The sequence below is a fragment of the Dryas octopetala genome, chromosome 6, assembly GCF_963921425.1.
Source record: "Dryas octopetala chromosome 6, drDryOcto1.1, whole genome shotgun sequence".
NCBI lineage: Eukaryota > Viridiplantae > Streptophyta > Magnoliopsida > Rosales > Rosaceae > Dryas > Dryas octopetala.
Genome location: NC_141371.1, coordinates 20,248,694 through 20,265,797, shown reverse-complemented (window position 1 = coordinate 20,265,797; position 17,104 = coordinate 20,248,694). Strand labels below are relative to the sequence as shown.

At 35.5% G+C, this 17,104-nt stretch overlaps 2 protein-coding genes and 2 pseudogenes across 3 annotated transcripts; 2 read left to right on the top strand and 2 right to left on the bottom strand.

Moving 5' to 3' along the window:
• Positions 1-516: 516 nt before the first annotated feature.
• Positions 517-3,902, top strand: LOC147283145 (uncharacterized; annotated as a pseudogene). Its single transcript, XR_015122930.1, has 5 exons — positions 517-555; positions 1,806-2,210; positions 2,541-2,976; positions 3,470-3,581; positions 3,745-3,902. The product of XR_015122930.1 is annotated as an uncharacterized LOC147283145 (transcript).
• A 141-nt stretch (positions 3,903-4,043) lies between these two features.
• Positions 4,044-6,525, top strand: LOC147283144 (DUF724 domain-containing protein 7-like; annotated as a pseudogene).
• A 398-nt stretch (positions 6,526-6,923) lies between these two features.
• LOC147283143 (receptor-like protein EIX1) lies at positions 6,924-9,062 on the bottom strand. The gene has a single exon (XM_086246775.1). It carries the CDS (start codon positions 9,060-9,062, stop codon positions 7,086-7,088), a length of 1,977 nt encoding a protein of 658 aa, XP_086102901.1. The 3' UTR covers positions 6,924-7,085.
• An 18-nt stretch (positions 9,063-9,080) lies between these two features.
• Positions 9,081-9,785, bottom strand: LOC147283142 (receptor-like protein EIX1). The gene has a single exon (XM_086246776.1). It carries the CDS (start codon positions 9,783-9,785, stop codon positions 9,081-9,083), a length of 705 nt encoding a protein of 234 aa, XP_086102902.1.
• Between the last annotated feature and the right edge of the window lie 7,319 nt (positions 9,786-17,104).

The window sequence follows — 17,104 nt, the reverse complement described above, 5'->3', positions numbered from 1 at the left end:
ATAAGAAGTAAAGTACTAAAAATGCTAAAAGATATAGACAAAAATGTAAGGTTTTCAGGATAAAAATTATATATTAAAATGAGCTCAACAGTATTGGAGCAATTAAAATTCAACCTGCTTGGTGGATTGTGCCATAGAGAACTAGAACTTTTCTGTTCTCTAAGGCCAAAACAAAATGGAACTTATTTTGGTAAATTCAATTGGATGGTTTGAGGAGTGATTGGCTATGTCAATTCTTGTAAGCAAAGTAGATTGGTGTTGACTGTTGGGAGTGGGTCATCCTTAGCTCGACACAACTTGATTGATGAGTCAAATCACAAACTAAAAGTAAAAAAACTATTTTACAGAAGAAGTGAAAATTCTATTTCATAATTTATCTAATCTATGTATTAGGCCCTTATATTCAAATATTGTGGAAAGAGAAGGAACATGAAGCATTAGGGATTTAAGCTATCAACAATGACAACATTGGATATTATCTAAAATAAGCTATTAACACCCAGGTTTTGTCATCAAAATTGGGTTGATGGCCAGTGGGTTCGGCCCAAAAAGCAGGTATTCTAGCTTGGTCCTTATCTGGGTTTTTTTTTTTTTTTTTTCATAAATTTAATGGGCTAATTCATGTTGATGGTGATACGGTGATGTGGGGTTTTGGTGATTCCGGTATCATTATGTTTTTATGATTTTTGAGATTGTACTAATGCATGTAAGGGATGTACATTTTCTATGAATTACAGATGTTAGCTCCGATGGGAATTATTCTTGGGCTTAATTTCATAAATTAGACACGGCATTTTGTTATTGAAATGTAATATGATATTGATGGGTTGTGTTGATCTATGTACATGTGTGTTACATGTGGGTTTAAGTGATTTTATGAACGGCATATGGCATTTCTTTGTACGTGGGATCTGATATTTTATGAAACTGAATGGCTGCATTGGATGTTTTATTACCACATGTTCTTCCAAGTGTTGTATGTTTGAACTTGTTACAATTATCTGAAATTATTGTCATGTAATTTCAATAATTATCCGCCCACTTGGGGTGGATACTATTGGATAAAACCCATATCTCAGTTAAGAGATAAGGATGGTAGATGAGGATTGTGGTCTTTGAATTTGAATTCAAACAGAGACCCAATCTCACCACACTTCTGATAACTCTCTCTAGGAAACCACAAGAAAAAGAGAAAGTCTGATGGTAGACTTATACATAAACACTCGTGCATATACTCTTCAGTAACTCAACCTTAGACAATTCACCAAAAGAGTCTGGGAGCTTTGGGATCGTGGAAATCTTGGGATCTGACTTTCATAGCAAATCCCTTACCTTGGAGACACAAGAACGTGCACAGAAGTTGTGATTTGCGTTCCACAGCAGCTGGGTTGATTACTGCATGTCGAGGCCGTAACATCGAGGTGGTTACACTAATTCAAGACACTTCCGCACAGTAAGTAATCTGAACTGGAGTTTGATTTCCAATTGGCATTTGATTTCCAATTGACATTCGATTGCTATATGAGATGTCAACTGTTTCATTACGGAATGTAAACTATTGCATTGATATAATTACTACAGAACTTATGTGTGCAATCCTTAAAGAACCTAAGAATTATTCTAGCCTCTTGCGTATTCTATTCAGTTTATTTTTTAGGTTTCTTTTCTTAACAAATAAATGCTGTTGCGTGTGGATTGCATAGGCTTTTTGTGTTTTTGAATTTTGCCTATGAAGTTAGAGTTGAAAATGTATGCTATGTGGTTAACCTTTTGTGATACAACTGATTTGGCTTTTCTATTGAAAGCAAAGGGCAGGATCTATTTTCAGCTCAGGATCAGACGTAGAAGTTAATTTTGACAAAGAAAATTTATTTGATGCTTGGTTCCCTGCAATTGTTGTAAAAGAAAATAAGGATAATACATTTCTGGTGAAGTATGAGAACTCAGATGCTAGGGTTCAGAAAGATACTGTAGATTTCCGACATATCCGCCCTCCCCCTTCTCATTATACGGATAGAAGTTATGAATTGCACAACAAAGTTGATGCTTTCTATGATTTTTGTTGGCGGGCTGGTGTCATTTCCAATGTTCTAGCTGAGAGGATGTATACTATCATTTTCAAGCATGAGATTAAGGGTAAGGAACTTAGTTTCTCAGAAATAAGACCCCTTGTGGAATGGAAAGATGGCAAATGGGTTGGTGGATCCAAGGTATAATCTCTTTTCTATTTAATCTTTTGTGGGTGGAAGAGAGAAGGGGGGAGGGGGTCGCGGAATCTCAATCTATAGTGAGGTTTGTTTTGTACTATGTGTGGAGAAATCAATCCACACAAAGGGAATCGAGAGGGTTTCAACTTTTTATATATGGAATGGTGCCTACTATGGAGTACAGATGTAATGAACGTTAATAAGTTATTTTGTGTTTGGTGGTCATGAAGTATGTCAAAGCAAAAACCTTAGCTGCTTGCATGAGTTCAAGTTTAGTTAGTGTCTCCTAGGGATTATATTTATTTATGGGTAGCTAATGCGGGTTTGTTCCAGGAAGTATTGATGGCTTCGGATTCTCCGCAAGGGTTAGAGAGTGTGCTGCTTCCCGAAAACAATTTCAACCATCCTGAGGCGGCTACTCAACTAGAAAATTCAGGTGCTGCAGGGGAAAATCCTGAATCAAACAATTTAAGGAGGAATCTTATGGAGCAGTAAGTCATCCCCAAAGCATCAGGGTGATCAATCTGCCAGCCCCCAATGGTAGTGCTACAAAGTTACGTCCGTTGAAAAAGTTAAAGGATGACAAAGCTTCAGAGATTGTATTATCTCTTGAAGCACGTCAATCAAAAAAAACAAGCCAGGTGATAAAGAAATGCTTCATGAATTAGCCACAATGACCAGAGGAGCTAAAGGAACAAGACGCTCAAGAAAACCTGTTGTTACCCATCAGCTTTTTAAAACACAGAGCTTGCTTGGGGAAAAGGAAATTGTGAGTTGAATGTCTTCTCTTAACCTTTATTTGTTTGTCTTTACTAAATTTACAATCTCTGTTCAAGAGTTATTGACATGAGAGATCCCTGACCTTGATGTGATGTGCCATTCATGACATAGTGGTGTTTGTTGGTTCATGAATCGGTCACACACATGCGAGCATACACACACATCTTGTACACCTAAATTTTTTTTTGTCAGAGGACCAAAATGATTGGTTACAACAGCAAGTAGCTATTGAGTTTCTACACTTGTGGACCTATATACTACTATGAAACTGGGGTTATTTGGTTTTGGGTGGGATTGATACTGTTTCATATGGGTCAACTTCTTAAGTATTTAGTGAGAAAAAATTGATCCATAGTAAACTGCCTGCCATGGTGTGTTGTTCTATTTCCCCTTTCTTGATGGGCAATGAGGATCAAGTCACTACTTCTTTGGTTTTGTTTTGTGTGACCCATTGTTCCTGATCAGCATTTTCATCATTGTAGAAAACTAAGCAACAGAGAGATGGTGAGGCAGATAGTCAATGGATACATCCTATCAAAAGTAAAGGAAGACGTACAAAGTCTCAAGTTGGAATCCGACTGACCCAAGAAGCAGGTATATATGTGCACTGTCTCTTGCCAAATGAAAATATATATGCTCATCAATAGACCTGCATTGGTTAGGTTTCTTATACAAAAGAAAATTGGTGTTGATTCTGCTGGAAAAATTGTTCAAAGGGAGGGTATAAGTAACGAAGCTGAAGTGCTTCTCACCTCAGGGTCAATAGCTAAGGGAAAGGACGGTTCACCGGCTGAAATTCCTTGTCAGCTTCCTAATGAAGATTTACTGAAGCTAATGAGAGATCAGAAGAAGAATACAAATGATCTAGCACAAGAAAAGAGCATGGTAGGAATATACTCAAAAATGACCCCATAAAACTCATAGGATGGTATTGGAGCAATTAAAATTCAACCAACTTGGTGGATTCTGAGATAGAGAACTATAACTTTTCTGTTCTCTAAGAAAAAAAAAATGGAACTTATTTTGGTAAATTCAATTGGATGGTTTGAGGAGTGAATGGCTATGTCACTTCTTGTAAGCAAAGTAGATTGGTGTTGACTGTTGGGACTGGGTCATCCTTAGCTTGACACAACTTGATTGATGAGTCAAATCACAAACTAAAAGTAAAAAAACTATTTTACAGAAAAAGTGAAAATTCTATTTAATAATTTATCTAATCTATGTATTAGGCCCTTATATTCAAATATTGTGGAAAGAGGAGGGACATGAAGCATTAGGGATTTAAGCTATCAACAATGACAACACTGGATATTATCTAAAATAATTTATTAACACCCAGGTTTTGTCAGCTGAACTTGGCAGTGATTCAATTTTGGCTAACCTGCTCCGTAGCCTGGTTCTTTTTCCAGACATGGTATAATCATGGAGTGAGACATCCACAGTAACAATTTTATCTTTCGTCTTCTGTTTGTTTAATCCTGTATTTGTCAATTAGAGGATTTAGGTGCAAAAGTGATCCCATGTGAACTTGAGATCATATTGGGAGGCATGTGCATGTTAACTTGAGATCAATTAAGGGTTTTTGGCTTTTGTTTTTTTAAACGTTATAGAAATACCAACTGCACGCACTCTACAAGGTGTGATTTTGAACTGCCTTCTCTATTATGAGTTGAACCCATCATATCCTCCTTTTACTACTGTACAAGTGGTGAAATATATAAGGTTGGTTGGCATTATTCAAATTGAACGAGAGGACCAAATTGAAATTTTCAGCAAATTTGTACATGAGCCAACTTATCCAAAAAACACAAATTGTTATTTAGACCAATGAGTTTTCAGATAGATTACCATGCTTTGTGAATTGTAGTTAAGGAGCAGAATGGATCAGGAAATGTTGCTGAGGAAAACGTCATAAATGATCAGACACTTCATGAAGTTGCTGTGCGTGTGGTCAAAGGGATTGATCCTACAGGTTTGAGAGTGTGCAACTTAAATTCATTTTCAGCATATCAACAAAGGAACCTCTTAACACTGTGAATGATTAGAAGAAGTTGTAATATAAGCAGCACAATTAGGCTGCTCTCAACAAGGATAAACTGAGCATGTTGTAGAAGTGTTAGGGAAGCAACTTGAAAAACATCCATGGAACAAACTATACTTTTGGAAAAATTACTGGAAATACCAAACTTAAAAAAAAATAAAAATAAAAATTATGTATTGTCACCATTAGCAGACAATTAGATTGTTCAACAAATTTGTGTAGCTAAACATTTTTCTCTGTGCTGTCTATCAACTTCAGAGAAAGAATTAGAGCCAAAGAGAGTATTTCTTGTTATTCTATCCACCTTGTGTTTTCTGGAACTGAAACCATATCTGGAATTTTTGTAGATTCAAGATGCTTCTAGAAGAAATACAGCTGAAGTTAATGGAACAAGGTGCATGACAAGTGAAGCTGCAACCCTTGTTGGAGCGTCTGACAATATAGATGATGATGACCGACCTCTATCCATGTGGTTTGGAGGGGTGCAGTGTTCGGCAAGCGTGGGTGATCGAATCAAGTAAGCTACTTTATATATTATTTATTTTTCTGTCCTAGATAGAATTTGACTATATCTGTTTATTTTAATAGGGCCATACCCTGATAGGAGCGTTGCCCAAAATAGCCAGTGAAGGTATCCAGCCAGTGACTGTGTGCGTGATGAGAATCAAAGTATGCCTTTTGTGAAGTGCTCACCAGTTTGGAAAACAATTGAATCTTTAGAAGTTTTCAGAATAATGCCACAAAAGCCACATTTTCGTCCTTTGGGAAAATGTAAAGAGGAATATCGGGAGGGATTTGCTATTGGCAATATGGTAACATTCTCTAGTTTGGTGGAGAAGGTATCCACGCTGCATTTTGATGACCCAAGAAATGTTTTTGATAGCATTTTGGAGAGTCTTCTAGACTTGGAAAAGTATGGATTCAATGTTACCGTTCTACGTGGGCGTGTGAATGAATTGTTGTCTATTAAAGATAGGAAAGGACGGTTTCAGGGCGAGTCAAAAGATGCTGAATGTAAGATAGCGAAGCATATTCATGAGAAAACAAAATTTGTAGAAGAGGCTGATTGTATTGCTAAGAAAATAATTGAGTTACAGGAGAAGCATGCATCAATCAAGTCAGAAATGGAGGCTAAAGATCTTGAGATTTCTAGGTTGCAGTTGCTTGTGGATGATATCAATAAAGGCATTCAGAGTGCCCGGACAGATTTTGAAAAGCTAGCTTTCGCTCCGTTGAAATAGACCTGAGAGTTTTACACTTTTAGCCAATTTGCTTAACACCCTTGGATGGGTGGCGCACAACCCTTAGTGAAAGTTGTTAGATTTGCTCCTCAGAGTAGGGATGTCAAGCTTAGGTATCAGTTTGGACACAAATTTGTGCTTTGTACAATTTTTATAGTATCTAGTCTTGAGTTGGATGGTTAGAGAATAATATTGTATTCGCTTGTTGTCTGGATTCTCATGCCAAATGGAAAATGCTGGTTTCTCTTTTTTCTTCGATTCCATTTGTGAAAACATACTTGGGAGTATGGTGGAATAAAACCAAATTTTCCCAATCATATCATTAGCATGTTATCAATGTAGACATTTTACCATTTGTTCTCAAGCCATGAAAAAATTTCTTCCGTTCATGCGAATTCAGCCTAAAGGTTTTTGTGATCTGCTCAAGCATAGCAATAATAACATAAAGAGATGCTTTTATCATTTTACAGAAATCTCACTTTGAATCTAGAAATACAACTATGAAGAGTTATATTAATGCATGCCTTGATCTTCCCTGTCACTATGAAGAGTTATTTATTTATAAATTAGTAAATCTTACAATTTCATAAATTAGTAAAGTGAGACTTGAAGTTATTTCAGTGGCAAATCTTGCAATTTCATAAGGGATGAAAAAAAGTGTGAAAAAGCTTTATTTTTAAAATATTATTTCTTTTAACACAATAAAAACATGACAACAAAAGGGTAACCTTGGGTACAATAAAATACAATGCACATTTCCTTTTAGCAAGCCCAAACAGAACAAGCTCACTCTATATGTAGAAGCACAAAAACTAGCTAAATATATTCAACAATTACACCATAAAGTTTACGTACTATGTTATTAAGGATTCGTGAAAGACCAACACTCCATGGCATGTTTACTAGCAGCGAACCAAGTATACTCCAAAACCCGAACGCGAATCCAAGTCCCAAGCTGAGGTAGAACCACTTGTCTTCAAGTAAATGATATCCTCTGTGTTCCCCAATTGTTGGTGGTATCTCCCTATTTGCACTGCAATTCTGGTTCAGTGGAGGTCCACAAAGCTTATTGCCAATAAAACTAAACTGATCAAAGCTTTGAATCTGAGTGCTTTCTGGAATGTGACCAGTCAAATTGTTGTAGGACAAGTTCAAGTGACTGAGAAATGTCAAACTCACCAAGCTTTGAGGAATTTCACTAGAAAGTTGGTTTATCGACAAATCAAGAGATTCTAAACTTCTCATGTTACTGATGTTTGAAGGGATTCTTCCAGCCAAAAGATTATTTGATAAATTCAAAGTTTGCAAGCCAATGAGGTTGGTCAGTTCCTCAGGGATCTCCCCAATTATGATGTTGTTTGAAAGATCAATGCTTCCAACCAAACGCAACGTTTTGTCATACTCCATTTCTCTGCCTTTTGTCACTAAGATCACATTCTCCATGTAAGGTTCCTTCAAATAATTGTTCGTAATAATATACATGGGTTCATTGGATTTTGACAAGGTGGCCATGGCACTGAAATTGTGGAAGCACTTTGGAATTATTCCTGACAGATTGTTATATGCAAGGTCCAAGATTTGGAGATAACCGAGATCACAGAGTTCGTAAGGAATGTCACCTTGAAGCTTATTTGAACGAAAGTCAAGAACCTTCAAAATTGAAAGGCTTTTCCCTATCCATGTTGGTAAGTTTCCGACAAGTTCATTTCCGCCAAGCTCAACAACAGACAATTGGGTACAGTTTTGCAGGGATAGTGGTAATTTTCCAGATAGGTGATTATTCTGCAAGTGCAATGATTCAAGGAATTGCAAATATCCTATGGAGCTTGGAATATTCCCACTGAAGCTGTTGTTTTCTAAATTTATGGCTATCAAGTTTGTCCAATTCATCCAACAATCAGGAATTTTTCCAGAGAGAAGATTGTGTCCAAGATGGAGGAGTAGTAGATGTGTTGGTCTATCCATCTGATCACAAAAGAAGTGGAACACTGATCCAGAAAATGATGATTTGGAAAGGTCTAGGAAGAATACTGAAGAGGAAACGAGAGGTAAGGAACCGTTGAACTGGTTAGAGCTTAGATCAATCGCTGAAGCAACTATTTTATTTTGAATCTCCCCGTACAATTGATTGTGTGAGAGATTCAGATAACTTAAACTAGAAGATAAGTTCCACAGCCAAGTCGGAACAGTATCTGAAATTCCTGTACTGGATAAACTTAACATCCGTAATTTTGTTTGTCTTCGAAGCCAGGTAGGAAATTCATGCCCCAAATGCCAATTATCTAAAAGTAAGTTGTGAAGTGGAAAAGGAGGAAGCCAATCTCCACCAATTTTCAGGGTCAATGAGTTTCCATTTGCAAACAAGGACTCCAATCTTGTAAGATTAGTAAAAAGAACTTCAGATACTACACCTTCTAATGAATTATCAGAAATATCCAAAAATGACAACATTTCTAGATTTCCTAGGGACGCTGGAATGGGACCTGATATTGAATTACTAGAAAGATCAAGGAAGGTTAAATTTTTCAAATTTCCTACCTGCTCTGTTAGATGACCTGAAAGATTATTATAATTTAATGACAATGACTTTATTTGAGGACCTGAACTACAAACAGACAAACTTCCAAAGATTTCTGATACGTTTCCGCTGAAATTGTTCATTGACAGATCAAGATCCATCAACTCACAAAGATTTACAACTGGAAAATCAGTGATAGGAATTGGACCATGGAAACCACAATGATAGAGATTAAGAGAAACTAGATTTCTAAGACCAAAAAACCAATTGGGCATCAAAAAAGCAAAGTTGTTCTAAGAAAGATCGATGACGGCAAGTGAAGTAAGATTAATGATAGGAAGAGGGGGAATGTGATGAAGTCCACAGTCGAACATATGCAACTCTACCAAAGAGGGGAGCATGTTTGTTACTTGCAACCAATGATCAGATGCTTTGCTAAGATTTACCAAACTCATGTCCAAGTGTTCCAAGTGAGAAAGACCAGAAATCCATTGGAGGTTTTCAACTTCCAAATGATTGAAATCAAGACGCAAATCGCGTAGACTTGAGAGATTTCCCAGTTGAGGAGGAATTTTTCCACCAAACATTGCTTGTGAGAGGTTAAGATATCTTAAATTTTGCAGAGAACCAAAGAATCTAGGAATTTGTATTCCTTCAAAATCATTGTAGCTTAGGTCCAAGTAGCTGAGATGCTTTAAATTGAGAAGCGAAGGATTTATCTTACCACCCAACCAAGAGATGCTTAGGTCGAGCTCACGAATGTGACCGGTGAAGTTATCGCAGACAACTCCAGTCCAATTGCAACAGTCTTCTTCACCAACCCATGATGGAAGTTGATTTGCAGCATCATTAAGATCTTGCTTGAACATGAGAAGTGCTTGTTTTTCACTGTCGTTGCAAGGCACACCCAGATTTCCATTGCATAAGCCAATACTAAAAGTAATGGTTGCAATAGTCAGAAACCTGACAAGTAAAACAGCTCTCATGGTTCTCCCCATAAAGTTTAAATTGTATAAAGTAGGTTATGCGTAAGAGCAATGAACCATCAAGAGCAGTGCTAACCTATATATAGATATATACTAGGGAGGGCCCTATATATTATTGCAGCCCCACTTTTTCTAAATCCATCCTCTACGGCACGTCTGACAAATTTCTTGACTAAGAGTTAAAATAAGAGTATCAGTTTTTCTAAGTCCGCCTCCATCAATGTCCGAAAAAGTCCTTGACAAAGTAAAAGCTTCGTGGAAAGCAAGAGAAAAGAACACGATACATTAAATACAGGATTTATATGTTTTGCTTTAACTATATGAAAGTTATTCTACTTTAATTATTAGGTAGACTCGTTGCTCTGTGTCGGTGGACTTCCACTAGACTAGCTGTAATGCTTTTCTAAGAAAATATCAATACATCAGAATTAATCAATTCTGCTTCCTTTGCATTGGTCTTTACTGTTTTCAGCTTTTGTGTGTTGCTGGAAATTCTAGATAGCTTGCAGGTATAAGGATTCAATTCCAACACCTCTGCCTCTTCTCCATCGATTTGTGAAGCAAGCTTCTCTAACTTCTCTATGTTAATTTACTAAATTTAGTCCTCCAGTTTCTTGTTCTTTCTATTTCATGTCATTTAAAATATTAAATACTGTTAAATACATGTGGCAAATAATTTTTTACATAAATTTTTAAAATGACTAATTTAACCTTTCTTAACATTATAAAAAACTTGAATTAAATTACAAAATAAAAAGATTTTAAATAATATTTCATAAAATTGGATAAATCAAAAGAAGAAGTTGGCGTTTGAGTAATAATTTCAAAAGACTAATAGGTGGTTGTTTATTCATACTTTTTTCTTTGGGTAATATATGTAGTGCCTAATTTTAAACACCCTACTCACCAAAAAAATTTGTCTAAACCCTCACCCATCTAGAAACTCTTTCAAAACCCCCTAAAACTTATAATCCTAAATTACCCTTCTGACGCATGCTGACGCGCGCTGACGCATGCTGACGTCACTGTAACTGTATTTTGGTGAAACAGTTTTTTTTTTTTTTTTTTGAAATTGAAATTGAAATTTTTGCTAAAACTCAATATTTCACTAAAACTAAAATCAAACACTGAAATTGAATTTCATTACACTAAAACTGAATTTCAAAAATTCAGTTACACTGAAACTGAATTTCAAGAATTCAATTACACTGAAACTGAATTTCAGAAATTCAGTTACACTAAATTGAAGAATTCAGTTATGAATTCACTTACTGAAACTGAATTAAGTGATGAAACAATTACACCTCGACTAAAATGCAATTACACCTTAATTAAAAAACAATTACACCTTTACTAAAACAATTACACTTCACTAAAACAGTTACACCTTTACTGAATTCCGTTTCACTAAAAAGAACACAGCAACCTTATAAAAAAAAAAACAATAACAATACAATAAGCCATTGAGATGAGAGGAGTAGCCAACAATACAACGTCGTCCGATCATCTCACGCGCGACGAGTACACGACAGTCGCCACTGCCTCGATCTGTTTCTACCTGCAAATTTGATTCATCATATTTCAGAACCATAATTTCATTCAAAATTCATTTAAAACTCATGTTTCACGAGCTGAAACTGTTTCATGAGCTGAAACTGTTTCACGAGCTGAAACTGTTTCACGAACTGAAACTGTTTAATCAATAAATGTAGGCTTAAAGTTCCCTATACACAGTTACAACAACACACAATGAGGTTCGATTTGGGGTTTTTTGATTCATCAGCAATTGGTCCAATCCAAACACATAGCATTGAAGAGTACAATGAGGAGAAGAATATTAGTACCTGACTCGACGGAAATGGCTGCCGGAAAAGCCAGATTGCCGGCGGAGAAGCCGCGGCCTTTGTGGCTTCGATCTGCCGCCGTGGCTGATCAGATGGAAAATCCGAGCACACCATCGTGCTCAGGACGTCGAGAGGAAGAAGGCTTGGGTGGTTTGGCATTCCAACTCCGCCGAAAAAGGCAGATCGCCGGCGGAGAAGCCGCGGCCTTTGTGGCATCGATCTGCCGCCGTGGCTGATCGGATGGAGAATCCGAGCATACCATCGTGCTCAGGACGTCGAGAGGAAGAAGACTTGGGTGGTCCGGCATTCCAACTCCGTCGAAAAAGACAGATCGCCGGCGAGCACCACCGATCGTAGTCGCGGCGATCTGGCGTCGACGTTTAGTTTAACGGCACGTGCAGGGCATAGGGAGGAAGAGGAAGGAGATGCGAGTCTGATGGGACCGGTCTCGCCGGCAACCGTCGCCAGACGGCGGCGCACACGCCGGCGACAGCAGCGGGGAGAGAGAGAGACGCAGAGGGGAGAGAGGCAACAGATAGGAGAGAGAGAGAGAGAGAGAGAGAGAGAGAGAGAGAGAGAGAGAGAGAGAGAGAGAGAGAGAGAGAGAGAGAGAGTATTAGTTGGCTGAAAATGAAAATAAAACAAAAGGGGTAAAACTGGAAAATTAAAATATGGGGAGTCAAAGTTGACTGGGTATTAGTTGACTAGGGGGTTTAGGAAAATATTAAGTGTAAGATTGGGGGTTATAAGAGAGTTAGATTTTGGGTGGAGGTTATGAGAGATTTTATCTCTAACTAGGGGGTTTATAATTATTAACATTAATATATGTTAGGGTGCCTCAAAATTTGTGCTCAAAGCCATGTAATTTAAAACCAATTATATTTTGAAAAGTGTTAAGGTGCCTTAATAAAAGGTGTGACATTAAATATTAATTTTATTAAATACATGTCATAATCCACTTGCCACATCAGCTTTATCAAAGTAAATTAATACTCAAAATCATTGTTGTTCAATAGCCGAACCCATCATTCAGAGCTAACTACTTAGAAAAACATCAACAAAACAAACAAACATACTCCGTTGGAATTGCTTACCAAATCTCCTGACGCCATGATCAAAGCTTATGTTCTCAAACAAGAAAAACTCAGACCCTCTTGCTCACTTTTTCACCCTTTTTCTTTCTTAATTTAGATTTTATTTATTAATAGGAACAGGTTTTTCAACCTTTCTAATAAATTTATAAAAAAAAAGATTACAATCCCAAATTAAAAAATCTATTACTTATTTTTTATAAGGAAACAAATTCAGCCCCAAATGTAGAACTCTAAAATATCATATATTAAGTCTGTCGTTAGTCCAATATCCTTCAGAACTAGTTTATTTTCATAATTTGTATTTAATTAGAATTGATCATTATTATATGCTGCAACTTGAATGCTAGACTTGTTCTGGAAGGCAATATCAACATATAGCTATTTGATTTGTGTTTGGCTATGTGGGTAGGCATCAAGAACAAGTTGGATTTTGGGAATACTGTGTATGGCTTGATCTCATGAATCTTATATTGAGAACGACATAGCAATTTCAACTAAAAAAAATTATGATGAGAACGTGAAAACAAAGAAAGTAGAAAATGATGGTGCAGAGGCTTAAATCTAATACTTGCGATGAGAAGTTTAATCCAAAGATTGTGATAAAAATTTGATTTTAAAAATCATGAACTTTGAACATGATGGAATTAGAATGGCGAGAGAAGGAACAGGTGCCGTTGCAACCTCTATAGAAGAGACATGGGGATAATAAATTTATTGAAAAGAAAAAAAAAATAGTTGGATTTAGAATTTGTAAGATGGTTTTTCACAAAAAAAAATGTTAATAAGATGTGTCAAATATATAATGATGTGTAGAAATAGTTGTGCCACATATGATTTAGGTATATTTAATTTCAAATGGCATGGAGTTTGAGGCACAAATTTTGAGGCTCATAATCTTTTCACTTATATTTTAAGTCAAATTCTCCACATCACACAAGAATGAAATATCCAATTATCCATGTGTGTCAAAATCTTTTAGATCCAATTTAATTGAATATTTCTGTAAAGCGGGTTAGATACATAATTCACAATTGTAATCTTCTTCCTTTCTTTTCTTTCCTCTTAAATTTTTATTTGTTCTTACCTCTATTTATTTGCAAACTTTTTCCTAGCTGTATATCCAATTGCAAATGTTGACCTAGCAAACATGACCGATGAAGTTATCTCAGACAACTCCAGTCCAATTGCAATAGTCTCCTTCCCCAACCCATGATGAAAGTAGAATTGCAGTATCATTAAGAACTTGTTTGATCATGAGAAGTGCTTGTTTTTTCAGTTTCTTTGCAAGGCACCCCCATATTTCCATTGCATAAGCCAATACTAATGACATATTCACTAATCCGTAATCGGAATCTAATTCCTCCAAAATAAGGAGTTGGATTCTGATTATGGATGACTTATATGTTTACTAACTATATGGGAATAAAAACACAAGTGGAGCCCACATGATATCAAGAATTCAATTCCTTATTTTGGAGGAATTGGATTCTTGGGTAAGGGATAGTATTCTGATTCTTTATTTTGGAAGAATTCAATTCCTTATTTTTTTTTTTTTCATCATACCCTCACATTATTAATTAGTATATAAAATAATTTATTTAAAACAAAGATATTTTAATAATCAAATACCTATATTATATCATTCCTACTCTGACAGGTAAGGAACCATATATTATTGCAACCATCAAGAGCAGTGCTAACCTCTATATATTATTGCAACCCCACTTTTTCTAAATCCATCCTCTACGGCAGGTCTGACAAATTTCTTGACTAAGAGTTATTATGCCTTTCATCATTAGGTAGACTCGTCGCTATGTGTCGGTGGACTTCCACTAGACTAGCTGTAATGCTTTTCTAAGAAAATATCAATACATCAGAAAAGTGTGGCAATTAATCAATTCTGCTTCCTTTGGTTTTTACTGTTTTCAGCTTTTTTAATTCCAACACCTCTGCCTCTTCTCTATCGATTTGTGAAGCAAGCTTCTCTAACTTCTCTATGTTAATTTACTAAATTTAGTCCTTCAGTTTCTTGTTCTTTCTATTTCATGTCATTTAAAATATTAAATACTGTTAAATACATGTCACAAATAATTTTTTACATAAGCTTTTAAAATGACTAATTTAACCATTTCTTAACATTATAAAAAACTTGAATTAAATTACAAAATAAAACGATTTTAAATAATATTTCATAAAATTGGATAAATCAAAAGAAGAAGTTGGCGTTTGACTGATAATTTCAAAAGACTAATAGGTGGTTGTTTATTCATACTCTTTTCTTTGGGTAATATATGTTAGGGTGCCTCAAAATTTGTACCTTGCCTCAAAGTCATGTAACTTAAAACTAGTTATATTTTGAGAACTGCTAAGGTGTCTCAATAAATGGTGTAACATGAAATTTTGTATTAACTTAAATATTTAATTTTATTAAATACATGTCATAATCCACTTGCCACATAAGCTTTATCAAAGTAAATTAATACTCAAAATCATTGTTGTTCAATAGCCGAACCCATCATTCAGAACTAACTAATTCACTTAATGTATTTCTTCTATTCCTACTCAGAAAAACATCAACAAAACAAACAAACCCACTCCGTTGGAAGCACAAATGAAAAAGGAATCCTAAATGCGAAAATAAGAAAGTTTGACATAGAATAGTAAAATGACATTTACAGCTTGTAAACGATTTTATTTGGCCTAAAAGACAAAACGACCTGGTCAAGCGGAGTTGGTGACCCTCATCTGGAAATTCCCTTCGATTTGATATATTATTTAACCTATTTTTGACATTATATAAATTAAATACAGCCTGCCAAAGTGGACTTTCCATTTTTTGCACATGTCGAGTTGATTTTCAAAGTCAATCGCAAGTCTCTCCGCATCACAAATTTCTTGATCGACTAAGTTATACGTCCATCAAAAGAATAGAAACAAAAATATGAGTATCACGTTTTCTAAGTCCACCTCCATCAATGTCTGGAAAATTCCTTGACAAGGTTGTTTTTTTTTGGGCCAAGATTCCTTGACAAGGTTAAAGCTTCGTGGAGAGCAAGAGAAAAAAACACAACACATATATTAAATACAGGGTGACTTGCTTTAATTATGTAAAACAGGGTGTTGTACTTTACTTATTATATGTATTGCTTTAATTATGAAATCTATTCTACTTTAATTATTATGCCTTTTATCATTAGGTAGACTTGTTGCTATATGTCAGTGGACTTCCACTATGTTGGAATAATGTGTATGTGTGTAATGGCTAGGGAGGGAAAAATGCTTCACATGCTCACGTAATAATTTATGCTTTTCTTAAGACTTTATTTGCCCCCACAACAAGTGTGCAAAGGGGATATGTAAATAAGTCTCTAAGATACAATGAAGCCTAGCAATATGCTAATGTTGGTATACATTTTGTACAAAAGAAGACTAACCCAACACTCAAATGAAGGTTTTCAAGAGACCCAAGGTTTTAAGTAATTGTTTCTGCAGTATAACAATTACTAGATAATATTTCTAGAATTAAATTATAGTTTCTTAGAAATCTCAAAGGAGATGAAAGCACAAAATACAAGAGAGGAAATAGAACTTTCGGATGTAATGAGTCTGCAAGAAATCTTCTCTTTATATAGAGATGATGTACCTTTTCCAAGTGGTGTAATATCTTTTTAGATTTTTGGGTTACCACTTTTTATTAAGAATTGTCAATTGCAGCCAATATTAATTAATGGTCATTAAACACCTTTTGATCAAAAGTCACGTACTAAACTCAACAGACATTTTTTGATCAAAAACCATATACTTTAAACCTGATAGACACTTTTTGACACAGACATCCCTCTGCAGATTTAACCCAAGTGGTGCAAAGACCACTTTGCAGGTTAATTTCATGCGGTTATACAACCACCACTTTATTAAATCCTCTTCCTGTCTCATATTTATATTATGATAATATATCTAACAAATCCTCACCATTTGCAAAATATAAAGTATAGTTATATATAAAAGAGAATTTTACGGCAATGATATCTGAAGAATCCTATCTGTAAGAAAATATCAATACATCAGAAAAGTGTGGCAATTAATCAAGGGATTAATGTCATTTTGCTCCCCAGACTATTACACATATATCAGTTTGCTCCTCAGACTTCTAATTTGGAAAATTAAGGACCCTGACTTTTTCAATTTTGTCAATTAAGGTTATTCCGTCAATTTATACATTTTTCATCTAAAATGTCAAGATGATCAACCAGAATTTAGCGAGAAATAAAAAAGGAAAAATGATGCATAAGGAAAAAATGATAAGATCTAAATGGAAGGGACCATTTTGCCCTTAAGTATTAGGATAAAAAATGTGTAAATTGAAGGAAGAACCTCAATTGGCAAAATTAAA

Excerpts from the sequence above, each read along its gene's own strand:
- LOC147283143 (XM_086246775.1), bottom strand. The coding sequence starts at position 9,062 with ATGCCCAATTGGTTTTTTGGTCTTAGAAATCTAGTTTCTCTTAATCTC.
- LOC147283142 (XM_086246776.1), bottom strand. The coding sequence starts at position 9,785 with ATGGGGAGAACCATGAGAGCTGTTTTACTTGTCAGGTTTCTGACTATT.